The sequence below is a fragment of the Phocoena phocoena genome, chromosome 17 (assembly GCF_963924675.1).
Source record: "Phocoena phocoena chromosome 17, mPhoPho1.1, whole genome shotgun sequence".
Classification (NCBI taxonomy): Eukaryota; Metazoa; Chordata; class Mammalia; order Artiodactyla; family Phocoenidae; genus Phocoena; species Phocoena phocoena.
Window position 1 is genome coordinate 71,815,286 of NC_089235.1, and position 17,620 is coordinate 71,832,905.

Sequence of the window (17,620 nt, forward strand, 5' to 3'; positions counted from 1 at the left end):
CACTAACCCTCCCTGGACGTTTGGCAGTGTCTGGAGACGTTTTTGATTTTTCACACCTGGGGTTGGGGGAGTGCTAGTGCCTCCTAGGATGCTGGGCGTGCTGCTAAACATGCTATACGTAATGCACAGGACAGTCCCCACGACAAAGTTTATTGGGTCGAAAATTTAATAGTGCTTACTGTGAGAAACTACATCTAAGATCACAGTGCTGCTGCCTTTTGTTGTACCTTTTAAAACATATCTAGCTCTTCACTTAAATTTTTTTTTTAATTGGAGCATAATTGCTCTGCAATGTTGTGTTAGTTTCTGCTGTACGACGAAGTGAATCAGCTATATGTATACATATATCCTCTCCCTCTTGGACCTCCCTCCCACTCCCACACCTATCTGGGTCATCACAGAGCACCGAGCTGAGAGGGGGAGAAAGTAGCAAGGCCTTGTGCTAACTTTTGTTTGGTTCTCATTTGAACTTCTCAACAGCCCTGTAAGTTAAATATTCCATTTCACGGGTCACATATTTTGTTAGTAAATCCAGGATCCAAATCCAGAGCCATCTAACAGAATCCATTCCTAATCTCTGCGCCATACTGTCTCATTTTTTCCCACTCCTACGTATGATAAGAAGTCTATAATGGTAATACCTTTCTTTTTATTGATTTTTCTTAGCACAGGGTATATAGGTTTAGAATTTGTTAGAGAGCTCCCAGAGTTACAGGAATTAGAAGAGCTTTTCCATAAAATTGGGAAGGAAGATAATATTTTATGCACTTCCCTGGAACATAGCCGCACATGTTTTATCCTGTTCTTTATGCCAAAGGGTGATAGGAGACGCTTCTGTAAATGATCACTCAGATTGTACTTGAGTATTTGTGACTTTCAATAAGTGAAAAGAGAATAAAGTTTCTCCTAAAAAATTTCTAGAACAATTTAACATTTTAATGGCCAAATTTTAAAATTTCTGATTAATTTTTTTCTAATTTAGTATGTGATTTTTGGTAGCAAGTTTGGAAAATGCAAGAAAATATGAAAGAGTAAACAAGTTAAAGATACCTGTAATTTCAGTATCCAGAAGTAGTCCTTTACTATTTTAATTTCTTTTTAAAATATATTTTAGAAAATGGGGAACATATTGTATATACACTTGTATGTGTTTTTATCATTCACATTTTTTGAGCATTTCCTGGTGTCATTCAAAGTTTCTTTTTATGAAAAATACAAATATTTGGCTTAATATTTTCTGAAACTGTTCATATAGTCAGTGTGTAGTTATGGGAATCTTGAAAATTGGAATCAAACCCCTGAACTGTAATGCCAGTTTCACCATTTACTCACAGTGTCATTTTGGGCAAGCAATTTAACTTCTGAATTTCAGTGTTCGTGTCTGTAAAGTGGGGATGATGACACATTCTTTACAGGATTGTAGGAATGATTAAATAAGAACTCACGTGAAAACACCTAGTACAGAATATGGTACAGAGTAGGTAATGAATGTCAGTTTCATCTCTACCAGGTGTGGTATTTGTGGTCTTTTTCTAGATAATTGTGAATCATATGAAATTATAATTTAAAACAGATGACTTGGCTCTGGCTGAATTCATTTAAAATACTTTTAGTATCATAATTTTATTTTTTCAAATTTATTCTATGCTTACTTTAGTTTTGTTTCCAGGACAGCTTTAGGCTATTTTAGAAGTAATAAATTACTGAATAAATGAGAAAGCAAGTAAGAAAAAAAGAGTACATATTAAGGAATCATATGGCTAGGTCTGTGACTCATGTAGGATATTTAAAATTTCCTAAACATATGGATATCTCTCTTTTTTTAATCTTCAGAAAAGAGGTAGAATAAATTTTACCATCTCAGTATTTTTTCTTCTATATTGAGTTGGTTTTCTTCAGTTTAGGGCCCTTTTTTCTTGTCCCGTCTCATTTGTATAAATATTATTCATTCATGTGTTATGTAACAACTGTCAAGATTTCCTACCCGAGATTTAAGAAATAAAATTCCCTGAAGGTTTGGGACTGACTGAGGTTGTCATGGAAACACCGTCAGCATCCAGGAAATGCAGAAGGGCTTTAGAATGAGAGCTCTTGAGAGGGTGGGCTCACTCAAAAGAGACTGCATCACAAAGTTATATTTGATGTTTATAATGCTATATTCTTGATTAGGTAAAGTTCATTATCAAAAACTTCCTTTCGTATATATGTGGCATTTATGATATTTCATATTTCGTTTGCTTTTTACTTGGATATTTCTTGTCGATGTAACAAATAATGAATGAAAGTACATGTGTTTGTTCCACACTGTCAAAAAGGTGATAATACATCTTATTGTTATTTTTTTAGTTTGTCAAATTTGCAAATATTGAAGAAGACACACCGTCCTATCATAGACGTTATGATTTTTTTGTATCTCGCTTCAGTGCCATGTGTCACTCCTGTGATAGTGATCCAGAAACACGAACAGAGTATGTATTGTTTTATGGTTTATAGTCTTGGAGTTATTTATTGATGAATATTGTATTTATATATTACATAATTATCACCAAAGGAGATGGGAAAATATATGCTTTATTCCTGAAGTACAACTTTTCGTTGCTGTTAGAAGAACTGACTAAAGCAGCAAAATTGAGAGTGGTTTCCTAACTCAGTCAGAATAAAATGCAGAGTCTTTACTGTAACCCAGAATGCCCTTTAATGCTCACCATACCCCAGTGTTAGATCCTGTCATTTCTTCTTCCTTTCACTCTGATCTAGTACATGGGTCTCCTCGCTTGCTTGAATACATGAGGCACACTTCTCCCCAGGGCCTTTGGACTGAGCGGTCTTTCGGCCTTACCTCACTTTGTTCAGATTTCTGCTCTTATCATGAGAATCCTCCCTCAGCCACCTTTTATTTATTAATATCAACCCTCCCAGTTAAGCTTTATCTTCTCATATCTTGTCTGTTGTCTCTCCTCTATGGAAGATGAACTCCAGGAGGGCAAGGGTTTTGTTTTGAGGACTGCTGTATCACTAGTACTTTGAATATTGCTGAGCACATTACCGGCTCTCAATAAGCACTTTTTGAATGAATACATACATAAATTGAACGAATGAATGACTGTATGTTATGGGATCATTGTTTGACTGAGGTTGTCATGACAACTGATTTGGGCATTTTTAAACATTTCTTCTAGATACATCCTAGTAATAATCTAGAATCAAATACTTATCTGCAGACACAATCGATAGATTGACATGTATATGAAAGTTAAAAATTAAATTCAAAATGACCCTGGTAAATGTAGTTTGAGCTTTACCATAATACACCTAAAAAGAAAGAAACTAACCCAAATTCAGAGTGTTGTCATGAACAGTCGATTGTCAAGATTGAGCATGTTTTGTGATTTTTACTTTTCTTTTAAAATAAAGGAATATACAGAAATGTAACTAGTTAGCTTTAAGCATGCAAGCTACAGTGTTGCTTTACACAAACAAAAACAAGTGTAAAAGTTACTTAACTTGGAGACAGAAAGCTGAGCGGTAATTTAATAGTTTTCAGATATAAGAATTATTTCTGTCTGAGATGCTGTTAGTATAATTTTTCCTTGGTATACTATAGACCATTTAGGATCCTGATGTTATTCCTTTATTACGGGTGTAAAGCCTTACAGAAAAATAGAGATAACTATAACTATCTTATAATAATAAACTACCTATTTCTCCCAATCACTGCTAAAGTCTCTTTTTCTCCCTAAAGGATATTCAAAAAATGTTTTATAAAACTGTTCCCTGTTCTCAGAAGCTGGTATTAACTCGTTAATGGGGCAAAAAGGTATAAAAATTAGCTAAATAAAATGCCACGTTTTGTTCAAAGTTGTAACAATTTTGTTTTCTTTTAAAATACAGAAAATAATCCAGAAGATAGGGTTTTTTTTTGTTTGTTTAGTTTGTTCACGTAGGCATTTCCCAATTTTTGGTTGAGGTGGTGAATTTCACATATAAACCAATGTAGGTGAAAAGTGTTTATGATATTATAGTACCTATGAAAGGATGCATTTTAAAAATTCAAAGCTTTTACATAGGTATCTGATTTTTAGGTTTTAGCGCCCCCTAGTGAAAAATCTTGTCTTTCGAACATGTATTTTCGTAACATTTTTCAACTTACAAAAAAGAAACTTGAAATTTTCTGTACACAAATGAAAGGTGGTACTTTGTCTTAATTCTTTATTATATAATATTTGATATTCCAAAATAGCACTTCATTTGAATCACTGTGAAACAAATGAGTAAACTAAAATGCTTTAAGATACTTAGAGGGCTTGATTTTTTTTTCGGCTTCGTTTTTAGTAAAAGCCCTTTTGGTTTTCTTCAGGACTATTTATATTCCTTCTTAGGTTCTAACTTAGATAGTTATTATAAATCTCTCTATTTTTAGCAAAACACTGTCAAATAAAACTTAGGGGGCATGGCCAGTAGGAAATGGGACTGATAACTGTTAAGATTTTCTTAAAATATTTGACTTGCAAATACTACCTTTGTAGTAATGTTAGGCTTGCCCACTTGTGATAGCTGCAGAAGAGATTTTCAGGACTTTCTTTTTGTTGTAGAAAGCAGCATGAATAAGACACAGCTTTGTAAAAGGCAAGATTTGTCTCCTAGTTCACTTTCTCACCTGTTCAGCGTCATGTTACCACCGTATCCCATGTTCCACCTGCTACTACTGAATGTCTGCATTACTTCCCGATGGGTTTCTAAGCAGTATCACCCCCTTCCCCACATCTTCCATCTCTAACCCTATTCGCAGCTTTTGGAAACAGTGCTGGGTAAGCTGAGTAAACTTCTAATGGTGACTATTTCAGGTAGTAACAATAAAGGAGGGTAAATAACAATCAAATTTGGCCAGAATGAAGGTGTTTCGGGGCAGAGGGGCTACCGTGTTAGCTCTTCTCGCGAGATTGTTCTTCCCCAGATTTTATATACTGTTTTCTAGTTACCTTTCTTCTCATCCTTGAACTGATAGATTTTATTTTTAAAGAAGAGTGAGGAAGAGCTTGAGGACGTTGAGGGCTGTGAATTGGGAAGGGAGGATAAGGCAGCATTCTCTCACAGTATGGATAAATATGGATAAATTTCAAGTCCCATATGCACACAGTAATGTATATACATGAGGACACATGGATGTATATGTGTGTATGTATACGGCTCAGGTTATCGGCACTGCATTTTGATAGTTCTCCTTTGTCATACCTTTTAAGGAACCAGCCTCGTCTTCCATCTAGGTGGACTAAGGGAGGTGAGAGGTTCTCAGGGAGAAACAGTGCATGAAAAGTCTGCAGACGCATTAAGGGTGTTCAGGAACAGTGAAATCCTGTTCTCACTCAGCTGCTGAGGCTTCTAGTCAGGAAATGGGAGAGAATCTGGTCCGCGTTGGTTTGAATTATTATCATGCACTCAGGAAAACCTAGTTTTTTTTCATTTTTAAAAAAATTTTACTGAAGTATAGTTGATTTACAATGTTGTGTTAATTTCTACTGTACAGCCAAGTGATTCAGTTATACATATACATACATTCTTTTTAATATTCCTTTCCATCATGGTTTATCACAGGATATTGAATAAAGTTCCCTGTGCGGTACAGTAGCACATTGTTTATCCATTCTATATATAATAGTTTGCATCTGTTAATCCCAAACTCCCCATCCATCCTTCCCCACCCAGCTTGGCAACCACAAGTCTGTTCTCTGTATCTGTGAGTCTGTTTCTGTTTCGTAGATAAGTTCATTTGTGTCGTATTTTAGATTCCACATATAAGTGACATCATATGGTATTTGTCTTTCTCTTTCTGACTTAGTTCACTTAGTATGATAATCTCTAGGTCCGTCCATGTTGATGCAAATGCTATTATTTTATTCTTTTTTATGGCTGAGTTGAGTATTCCATGGTATGTATATACCACATCTTCTTTATCCATTCATCTGTCAAAGGACATTTAGGCTGTTTCCATGTCTTGGCTATTGTAAATAGTGCTGCATTGAACATTAGGGTGCATTGTCTTTTCAAATTACAGTCTTCTCCAGACACATGCCCAGAAGTGGGATTGCTGGATTATATGGCAGCTCTATTTTTAGTTTTTTGAGGAGCTCCTATACTGTTTTCCATAGTGGCTGTACCAATTTACATTCCCACCAACAGTGTGGGATTTTTCTCCGTTGCCTCTCCACCATTCGTTATTCTTTTCTCCATTGCCTCTTTTCTCCATTGCCTCTCCACCATTCGTTATTTGTAGACTTTTTGATGATGCCCATTCTAACTGGTGTGAGGTGATACCTCATTGTACTTGTAATTTGCGTTTCTCTAATAATTAGTGATGTTGAGCATCTTTTCATGTGCCTGTTGGCCATCTGTATGGTCTTCTTTGGAGAAATGTCTGTTTAGGTCTTCTGCCCGTTTTTTGATTGGGTTTTTTTTTCATTATTGAGTTGTGTGAGCTGTTCGAATATTTTGGAAATTAAGCCCTTGTTAGTTGCATCATTTGCAGATATTTTCTCCTAGTCCGTAGGTTGTCTTTTTGTTTTGTTTATGGTTTCCTTTGCTGTGCAAAAGCTTATAAATTTGATTAGGTCCCATTTGTTTATTTTTGGTTTTGTTTCTATTGCCTTGGGAGACTGACCTAAGAAAACATTGGTACGATTTATGTCAGAGAATGTAGGAGAACCTAATTCCTTTGATTAAAATATTTTTTATTGAAAACTGATACAGACAAAATATGTCTATAAAAGTCTTTTTTAACTTTAAATGTTGATTGTAAAAAGATGGTATTAAAAGTAAGCCTTAGGCTTTCCTGGTGGCACAGTGATTAAGAATCCGCCTGCCAATGCAGGGGACACAGGTTTGAGTCCTGGTCCGGGAAGATCCCACATGCTGCGGAGCAAGTAAGCCACAAGTGTGGAGCCTGCACTCTAGAGCCCGCAAGCCACAAGTACTGAGCCCACACACCTAGGGCATGTGCTCCACAGTAAGAGAAGCCACCGCAATGAGAAGCCCATGCACCGCAATGAAGAGTAGCCCCCGCTCACCACAACTAGAGAAAGCCCGCATATAGCAATGAAGACCCAACGCAGCCAAAAATAAATAAATAAATAAATTTATTTATTAAAAAAAAAAAAGTAAGCCTCTTTTGGAACTGCCATATCTCTGTCCATCTTAGATTTTTGAGATTTTTATTTCTTAGACTTATTGTATGTTATTTTTATTGTCTCGAGATAACTATTTGACATCCATTCTCTTAGTTAAGTAAGCAGACTTGTTTAAATAGCTTTTTTTCATGACTCATTTTTTTTTCTTCTTTTTTATAGAATCCGAATTGCTGGAATCAGAGGTATTCAAGGTGTGGTTCGCAAAACAGTTAATGATGAACTTCGGGCTACCATTTGGGAACCCCAGCATATGGATAAAATTGTTCCATCCCTGCTGTTTAACATGCAAAAGATAGAAGAGGTTGACAGGTATTGAATAAAGATGTTAGGGCTGGGGCTGTGTTACTTTAATATGTGTGTATGTGTGCACGCTTGCTAGAGTAAGAACGTTTGTCTTTAGTATTATGTATATAGTAGTCCCGTGAACTTGAGCAAGTTTAAATATGTATCCTTTCTGAAAAAATATCAGCTTCAGTCATCAAATTAGACTGAGCAGACAGATTTTGACCCAGACACTTAAGCTTTTATTTCTTTTAGAATAAATTTTCACTTTACTTTCTGCTTATTATTGGGCATCCACATTGCTATTTGAATCAATACTACTTAGAGCTGCCAAGTGTAAGAAATAGAGATTATAAACTGAACTTCTGTTATTCTTTAGAGATCCAGCATGCTTTTTCGTAGGGAGTTAGTACTAATCTAAATAATAATAATAGCAGCTACTATTCAATGTATATATATTTTTCAACAGAAATACTAGGCTATTTATATCTTATTTATTCTTCTAAGATATTTTGGCATGGAATATTGTTTTGGGGTGTATGCTGATTTCTTCCCCCCCCCCACCCCAGTAACCTGTTGAACTTAGAATTCTGTACTTTATTCTCTTTTTTCAAATGCCATAAGCATGCTTTCCTCCCAAATTTGTTGCCTTACACAGAGGTACTATGCAGCCAAGTTTTAGAACCAGTATTCTCCAGTTTGGCTTATTATGCTGATCTCCCTGATTCTTGCAATTTAAAGAGGGAAATCCAAATCAAATTTAAAAGATACTTAATTCTGTAGCTCTAAAATTTTAACTTAATTTGTAATTTTGATGATTATGTGTGCAATATCAAAGTAAAAGTGGTCTAGAAGTGAAAAGGTGAAACCGGTTAACTCTGCAAGCGCTTATATGTTTGTCAAAATTTATGGCAATTACAGCAAGTATTTATGCTAGATTCCTTAGATGTGATTGTCTCCAGCTTTGGAAACCTAAAATGTGAAACGATATATTTTAACACCTTGGGTATTTTTCCTGTTCTTGGCAATGTAGCTGAGGTTAGTTTTTCTGTCTAAAATATTTATTCTTCTAAAGGTACCTGGCTAGTTGAGAATTGACTCCCCATAATTATGGCTCTTGAGGTACAGGATTAGCATAAATAGGATACAGGAATGCTGATACCGTTGGTTGCCAAATTTTAAGAAGTTATGTTTTCTCATGGTTTTATCCCAATGCTACAGATCCATGCTTTTTTGAAATTATTATTGCACATGAATACATTAATCTAAAATAAGGTTTTAAAATATGAACAAATAGTGTCTATTGAAGACATCTACTTATACAAATGTTCTAATTAGCTTTTAAATTTTTATTTTTTATTCAGACTGTGCCATAGTTTTTTACTTGATTTTATTTTTGCTCACTTACAGTTAAACTGGGTGATCTTTGGGCACCTTGTTCTTACTAGGATTTTGCTATAAATGTAGCAAAGTTGTAGGAAGTTAACAAAATAGCAACTACTGAGTATTTTGCCTTTAGAAAAGATATTCTATTCGTTAGAAACAAGTTATACAAGTGAATTTAGCTCTCCAGTTTTGAAAGATTATGTGATTAGCTTCAAGGTGTTGAGTTCATGAAGTAGAATTAAGCTCTAAAGTTATTTTGGGATAACAAGAAAATATCATTCTAATATTTCCGTGAAGTAAAAATCTGTTCTGTTTAACTGTCAGAACTAGTGTCAGAATTCTCGCATTCATTTGTTTGTCTTTATTTTTCAGTCGCATAGGCCCTCCTCCTTCTCCTTCAGCAGCTGACAAAGAAGAGAACCCCGCCATGCTGGCTGAAAACTGCTTCAGAGAACTGCTGGGCCGAGCGACTTTTGGGAACATGAATAATGCTGTGAGACCAGTGTTTGCGTAAGTAGTTGGTGTTTCCCTGGTTACTTGTGACTGTGCTACATTCCTTCTGTTTTAATTTACTTGCAGAGGACAAATACTCTTACCTGTGTGAGTGAGTTATTAATAGAGCCGGTGCAGCAATGTGGGAAGGGTACAGGATTGAGTCAGACAACATCCCTTTGAGCACTTGTTCAACCACTTTGCTAGATTTTCCCCCTAAAATAGGAAATACAGTCATGTGCATCATTTCACTAGAGTTTTTATTCACACCTTGAAATGTATATATCCAGTAAAATATTAAAACAAACGAATGTCCAAGGATGATGTATCTTATTTTATTAACTTCTGGTCAGTTCCTCATATTCCCTGGCTTCTGTTTCTTGGCTTTCTTTTTGCCATGGCTGGACTGCCTTAGGTCGCATTCTCTTCTCTGACTAAATTTTATCTTATACCGAGTGACTGAGCAGAGCAGGAATATTAAATATCTCGTTGGTACTTATATGCTGCCTTCCGAGCAGAATACATTTGTGAGCCTTGAGTTTCTCCACATAGACGTTATCTCTCAAGCCTTGTAAACCCTCTGAGTTCTAACTCAGTTGTCAGATGATAGATTTATATAACATTCTGTGTAATTTCTGGACATTTTTGCTAGTCTTTCTTTTGTTAATTATTTGCCTTGTCCTTTCCCCTTCCTGACTATAATAATGTCTTTATAGCATATATAAAGTAGTCAAAATGTAACATCCAGAATTCTTTATTTAGGGCAGATATTTGGGTTCAAAGTTGAGCTTTAGTTACAAGAATCTATAAACCGCAAAATTAAGCATCAGAGAAATATTATAGTGTTTTCAAAAGGATTCCCCCCACCCCACCCCACCCCCGACTGCTACCACCACCAAAAAGTTGAGATTTACCGTTTAAAGACTCTGTGGGCTTATGAAAATGCTACTAAGAACTAATCAAATTATGTCAAATATAACTAAAGGCAGATTTATTTTTTCCAGACATGCTGATTTAATATCAGAATTCCAGCTTTTATCTTGTTAACCGAGAGGTAATCTATAAGGCCTTAAAAATCTAGAGAGCTAGTCTAAAAGAAAGAAACTACCGAATTAACTATAATTGATTACTTGAGTAACTTGGAAGTGGGCCATATTCTTTTCTATGTAGAACTTAGTGGACTTACCTCCTGATCATGTGTTAATTAATTAAATGTTAATTAAATAGTTAATTATATATTAGCTATTTAGTTAATTAGCTGATTAAATATTAAATGCCCTCTGCAAGTAAGGTACCAGGTATTTTGGGGGAATATATACATGAATAAAACTGTCCTAGTCCTTAAAAACTTGATTGATAATTGGCATTCCTAGTGGCTTTTTACCTTGTGTGTTCTGTGAATTTTAACTTTGAGCTCATATTCATTGTACCTTTATTTGTGAGAATTCTTTGAGGCTTGGATTAATGGTGTGTACTCCATAAGAGGCTTTATTTTGCTTCTGCTGAAGGCATGGATGCAGTGTTATCCAGGCACCACTTTGAACTACGTTCTTATCTTCAGTTTTTTTGAGCCACATAGATACTTGTGAACTCTGTCAACCAAGATGAGAGCCTGGGTGCTAGGTGTATGGTTGAATTCTTCAGAGAGACTTTCGTTTTTGTGATTCTTCTCAGAGCCAAGGCCAACACAGACACGCTTTTTGACAGTCTTCTACAACATAGAATATTCCCCCAGATTCACTGAAGGTGTCGTCTTTTAAGGCTTGAATTGATGCATGTGTTTCTGATCTGATAGCCACCTTTCCTGGGTGGACCCTAAACTTTGTCTCCAGTCTCCTGTGTATACAACCCTTTAAACCACTAGCTATCAGCTACCAGAGATCTGAAGATGTGCCTAAGATAACTGCTGGCTTCAGTGTATACTTACCTCTCCAGATTCTCACCTTCTTGTGGAGTCTGGACTGAGGGACTTTTCTTTCTTGCCAGCTCATGTTGGTATTGAAAAATCATATATATATATGTATATGTATGTATATGTGTGTGTATGTGTGTGTATGTATATATATATATATATTCTAGTCTTTTATTGTTACTGTTTTATGAAAGGATTTGGCAGTTGTTCTGGAAATGGGAACATTGACTTTCTTTTAGATAATATTATTTTGTTGGTAGGCTTTGCATATTGTTGAGGGTTCTAGAGGAGAAAGTGTAATAAAAATAAGGAATTCTTAATGTTCTTACTGTTAATTTACAGGCATTTAGATCATCACAGACTATGGGATCCCAATGAATTTGCAGTTCACTGCTTTAAAGTTATAATGTATTCCATTCAGGTAAGGATTGGTTAACTGTTATATTTATATATAAGTAATTTTAGTTCTGTGTCGATAAGCATGTCCTCAGACAGAGATAGAGAACAATGTAGGAGATAAGACGTGTTCTTAATTTAGTTGTCTCATTTATCTTTATTTACCGTTTTTATTCTTATTTGCCAAGATGAAAAAATACCTAATTAAAAAGAACTAAATGATTTTATGACAGTCTTTATTGTGCATTTATTAAGTACATTATCGAGCGTTTATATTTTATGATAAACTGGCATTAGAATTGATATTTATAGTCTTTATGCATCGAGGCACCTGATGAGGCAGTCTCGTCTACTGCGGAGGACAGCCTGGGTTTTCTTAAAACTTGAGCAGACCCAGTTAGCTCTTAATTCGAGTGGGATTTTAGGTCTTTATTTTTTAACACTATCTACATTTTTAATGCCCTAAAAAGTCATCATTAATTTAAAGGAGATAAGGTAGTAAGAAGCAGTACAGCTTTTAGTATAGGTCATACCAGGATTTTCATCCTAGATGTGCTGTTTACTAGTTGCATAGAACTTGGGCAAATTATTTAGCCTCTCTGAGCGTCAATTTCCTCATTTCTGAGAAGGAAATGTTAATGAATTCATTGAATGGTTCATTTTTATATTAAAATATAAGGTACCATTTATCAAGCACTGGTTATACCTCTAAATATGCTAGTAACCTTATGTATATGCTTTATCTCATTAATCCTCCTTATTTTATGAAGTAGGTATTGTTATTATCCCCATTTTACGGATCAGAAAACTGACCTTTAGAGAGGTCAGGCACCTCACTCAAGGGTACACAGGTAGAATGTAAGGATTCAAATTCTGGTCATTCTGTTCTAGAACTTTTGGTCTAAATTAAACATTAAGTTTAGGTTACTATAGCATGCCTAGCATAATGTAGGTTTTCAATGCATGGTAGTTATTATAAAGCTGGTTTGGGTGTGGAAGGATAATTTTTTAAAAAATTTTCCCGGTTTTATTGAGATTATAATTGACATATAACATTATATAAGATTAAGGTATACAACATTGCAAAATGATAACCATAATAAGTTTTCTCACGATCCATCACCTCACATAGTTACACATTTTTTTTCCCCTTGATGAGAACTTTTAATTTAATTTTAGTTTAGTAGGTGAGAAGTTGATTTGGCCATCTGTGGACATAATTAAGGCTGTTCCTCTGGTTTTCAGTAGCCTTGTTTTTCTTCATTTGCCTTCCTCATTCAGATTTAGTTACTAGATGAAATTGTTATTTACAAAAAGTAAAGTAAATTACAAAGTTGAAGAAACTGAAGGAATCAATAAATATTTGTTGATTAAATGTCTGAGAAATGACTTCTGGTCCACAGCACTGCTTTAGAAGGAGCTTTAAGTGCACCATATGTTTTTTGAGGTCCATTAATCAAAAATTACGTGGTAGTACCCACCAGAATGGGAGTTTCTGTTTCATAAGACTATCCTGATACAATCAAAACTTCTGATAGATTTGATTGTTTTAATTGCCATTTACTATAAAATTGATATAAGAACCATTCTTAGGTAATATTTCAACCTCTGTCCATAAAACATTAAACTAGCTGGCCCTGATCAGGAAATTTCATCAGGTACACATTGTTAAGACTTTAATTTTGGTAGTGGCTCTTGATTAGATGAGAGTTTTGACTGTTTAGTATTGTTAGATGTCCATGATAAGTAATAGTATGTATCTGGTTGGGTAAGAGAGAAGTACCATAAATGTCATAATCTGTCTGTTTTTTAACAACGTTTTGTCCTATTATCAAGTTATAAGAGTGTATAAATATTCTTTGTGGAATTACAGAGAGGTACAAAGAGAGTAAAAATTTCTCATAAATCTCCCTCTCAGAGATGACCAGTGTTAATATGTAGGCATATATAATTCCAGTCTTATATACTTTTTAAAAAACAGAATTTTATTTAACGTAGTATTTTACAACTTACTTTTTTGCACTCAGGGTATCGTAAATATTTTCTGGTAACCCTATTTATTCTTAAAAAGAACGGTTTCTAATGGCTACATATTGTTCCATTAAGTGTCACATGGTTTATCATTCTTATGAATTCTGCCAGGATGCGTGTAATTGTTCATATATTTTTACACTATTTTGTTCTTTTAGGCTCAGTATTCTCACCACGTGATCCAGGAGATTCTAGGACACCTTGATGCTCGTAAAAAAGATTCTCCACGAGTTCGAGCAGGTATTATTCAGGTTCTGTTAGAGGCTGTTGCCATTGCTGCTAAAGGTTCCATAGGTGAGTGCCAGCACCCCCCCACAAAAAAAATTCATTAACCTTTTTCAGAATTTTCTTTTTCACTAGGAATAGCAATGTGTGGAAAACGCTTTGAAAATATTTGCTATGTTTTTAAATGTGCCCTAATTTCTCTTGAAATGTTAGGTTCACGTGACTGTTGTCAGACTTCCTTAGTTACAGTTAAACACTTCCCTCCAGATCATTCTCTTCTTCCCTTCCTCCTTTTTTCCAGTAAAGATTCTTGAATACCAGTTAGTTATATGCTAAACATTGGGAGGGTACAGATTCAAGAAAGTTATGGTTTACTTGGAGTTAGATGCCTTTACCTACACTGTAATACAAGGCAGAATTTGATCACATATCATAAGAAAACCAGGGTCCAGAGAAGGGAGGGAAAATGGATCAGCAGGAGGGAAGTATTATGTAGCCCGTTTGACGAGGACGTATGGTGGTAGTGTGGGGGAAGCCCGAGACTCGGCTTAAAGTTCCACTTGTGGCCAGGCCACGGGTGTCGTTCTACAGTGGACTGACACGAGTTAAAGATTTACTGTACCCTTCATCAGAGATGTGTTATAGGGTAATTCATCTGGCTGCAAAGCGTAGGACACATTAGAAGTCACAGGTGGTTGTCACCATTGTAGGCACAGAGAAAGAACTTGACCTTGATGGCAGCAGTAGAAATGGGAACGTAAAGCCAGCAGGATTTGATAACTGACTGACTAGAGGGGTAACAAGGAGAAGGGACAGGTCAGACATCATGCTTTTTCACTCACATGGGATTAGAAGAATGGAAGGGTCCCTAATAAAATTACTGAAGTTAGGAGGAAAATCTAGTTATGGTTTCTTTGCTTCAAAATGAAAGTGGAGCTGTACATTAGCTGCTGAAATATTCTAATATTCACTCAGTGTCAAATGAGAGTGGGCATTTTGGATTTGGACTTGTCATTACTTATAACTTATCTCAAAGAGATGGAAGCAGGTTACTTAATTGAGGAGTTAACTTGAAATATGAAGTGAAACACAGATGATGCATTGACTGAATCGTCTCACCTGCTAATATCTATTATGTGTGAGGTTGCTATGTTTTAGGTTCCATACATTCAAAGAAGCATTTGAACGTGGCTGCCTGTCCTGGAGAAAGTTGGAATCTAGAGTAGGAGGCAGAAATAAAAACACTGATTAAAGTATAGTGTGATAGATGCAGTGCCAGAAACACAGGCAGAGTATTTATAGTACTAAAAACAGAGAGCATAGTTAGTTTACCTGAATGTGATAGATTGGCTAGTTTCTGTCTAATAATTGAGGCAAAATTCTTTCTTCTTCAGCCTCAAAAGATGCCAAATAAATTTCTTAGGCCACAGTGAGCTATATTATAGTTCTCTGGATTCTGACCCAACAGTCAGGTTATCCCAATACTGTACACACTTTTCTGAGTAGACAAGATTAGATAGATGGAAAGTTTTTGGTAATCTTTATATGAATATACACATTTTGTGTGGTTTGTACCAAGGATTCAAACAGTGATTTGCTCAGAGATGCCCAGTAAATGTTTGTTGGAATAGCTAGGAGACTTTCTTATTTAGGTATTTCTCATTTACTTTTTTAATGTGCTAGTTAGTTCATAAATTATGAAGTATTTCCAAGTACTTAGAAAATATGCAGAAATCTCTGTTGAGAAGTACGAGGATTGGATTTGAGTGTACGTTACCAGAAGAATGTATCTGCTTACATCAGGGTTCATTTGCAGGACCCACAGTGCTGGAAGTCTTTAACACCCTATTGAAACATCTGCGTCTCAGTGTGGAATTTGAAGCATGTGATTTACAGGGAGAATCTATAAGCAGTGCCAACTTAAACACAAGTTCCAAAGACAGTGACGAGAAGATTGTGCAGAATGCTATCATCCAAACAATAGGTGAGTACATTTCACTTTTCAAATTATTCTGGAAAACAGCAATTCAGAAAGCCCTCACAGAAGGTACTTGTCTCTTACGGGACATTAGTCAAAGGTGAATGATAGCTTAGACTTTTAAAAGAACTTTCTGTTTGGAAAATAAACAAACATAAGAATACGACAAAGAACACTGTGTATACCCTTCACCCAGATTCATCTATTAATATTTTATGTCATTTACTTTATCATTTCCTTTCTCTCTCTGTCTGCCTTTCTCCATCCCTTTCTCCATTTCTCTGTGTGTGTATGTATATGTGTGTATATATAGATATGCACACATAAGCACATATATAAATATATACATATAGAGAGACATAGATACATACATATACACATCTACATTTTTTTCCTAACCACTGAATGGTAAGTGCATGGCTCTTTACTACAGATTATTTTTCCAAAGAATAAACCAGAGTACTCTTACATAACCAGAGTACAGTTATCAAATCAGTAAATTTAACTTTGATACAGTACTTTAGTCAAACTTTCATATTTCAGTTTTGTCATTTGACCTGATAATGTCCTTTATAGCGTGTTTTTCCTTAGGTCCAGCATCCAGTCTAGGATCATTTAGTTGCATTTAGTTGTGATGTTTCTTTGGTTCCTTTAGTTTGGAACATTTCCCTTTTATAATATGGGCATTTTTTAAGACTATAGGTCCCCCTGACCCCTCACTTAAAAAAAAAATATCCTCACATGGGTTTGTCTGCTCTTTCCTCATGATTAAATTCAGGTTATGGGTTCCTGGCTGGATACTACGTAAGTGATGGTGTTCTTCTCAGATTATCACGTTCGGAGAAGTACACCTACTTCTCGCTGGTGATGTTCGTTTTGATCACGCAAAGTGTTGTTCTATTTCTCTGTTGCACAGTTTCCATTTTCCCCCTTGCAAATAATAAGCAGTCTCTGAGAAGATACTTTTAGGCCGTGCAGATATTCTGCTCTCCATCCAAACTACCCCCTAGATGTAGCAACCATTCAAAATTCTTAGCTGAACCAGAGTCTCTACCATGATGGTTAAAAAATGATGGTTATCAACTTGGCACTCAGGGTTCATTGTAAGCAAGAGTCCCTTTTTCTCCCTACTTATTTATGTAGGATTACATGTGTTTATTTAAATACAGTGGTATGAGCTCATGGATTTATATTTTTATCTTCATAATTTATTCTGTACTTATTAAATTATTATTATTATTTTGGTGGTCAAACTGTCCCAGATTTGGCCAGTGGAGCCCCTATTTTCTATGTCTTTGTAATATCCCCCCACATTTCTTTTAAGCACAGCCTTAGGTTCATTTTATACTTCCTGCCCCAATCCTAGAATCAGTCATTTCTCTAAGGAGCTGTGGTTCCTTTTAGTGGGGAAAGGCACTAGAGACCAGGATCTGGGTACTGATACTCAGGCTTTAATATCATATGCTTCCCCCTCCCCTCACACACACAAAGGGTAAAGAGCTTACTTTAAAAAAAAAAAAAAGAAAAAGAAAGAAAGAAAGATAGCCATGGGGAATTTTTGGGGAAATTAAATGATCAGACTGTATATAAATACAAATTAAAGCAATCAAACTCTTCCTACTTTAACCCTCCTCTTGCAATATTTTCTTTAGAGTATCCAGATCATATTTTAATGTAACTGTATGATTTCTAGGATAATTTCCAAATTGAGTTGTATTCTTGGGTTTAGTACCTAAT

The 17,620-nt window shown here is 35.4% G+C and overlaps 1 protein-coding gene across 3 annotated transcripts in view; it reads left to right on the forward strand.

The window, feature by feature from the left end:
- Nucleotides 1-17,620, forward strand: part of EFR3A (EFR3 homolog A) — a 59,320-nt gene that overhangs the window by 6,082 nt on the left and 35,618 nt on the right. For all 3 annotated transcript variants that reach the window (XM_065895084.1, XM_065895086.1, XM_065895083.1), the window contains exons 4-9: nt 2,347-2,468; nt 7,341-7,490; nt 9,222-9,359; nt 11,596-11,674; nt 13,839-13,974; nt 15,722-15,889. In XM_065895084.1, coding sequence (XP_065751156.1) covers nt 2,347-2,468; nt 7,341-7,490; nt 9,222-9,359; nt 11,596-11,674; nt 13,839-13,974; nt 15,722-15,889 — 793 coding nt within the window. The remainder of the gene's footprint in view (nt 1-2,346; nt 2,469-7,340; nt 7,491-9,221; nt 9,360-11,595; nt 11,675-13,838; nt 13,975-15,721; nt 15,890-17,620) is intronic.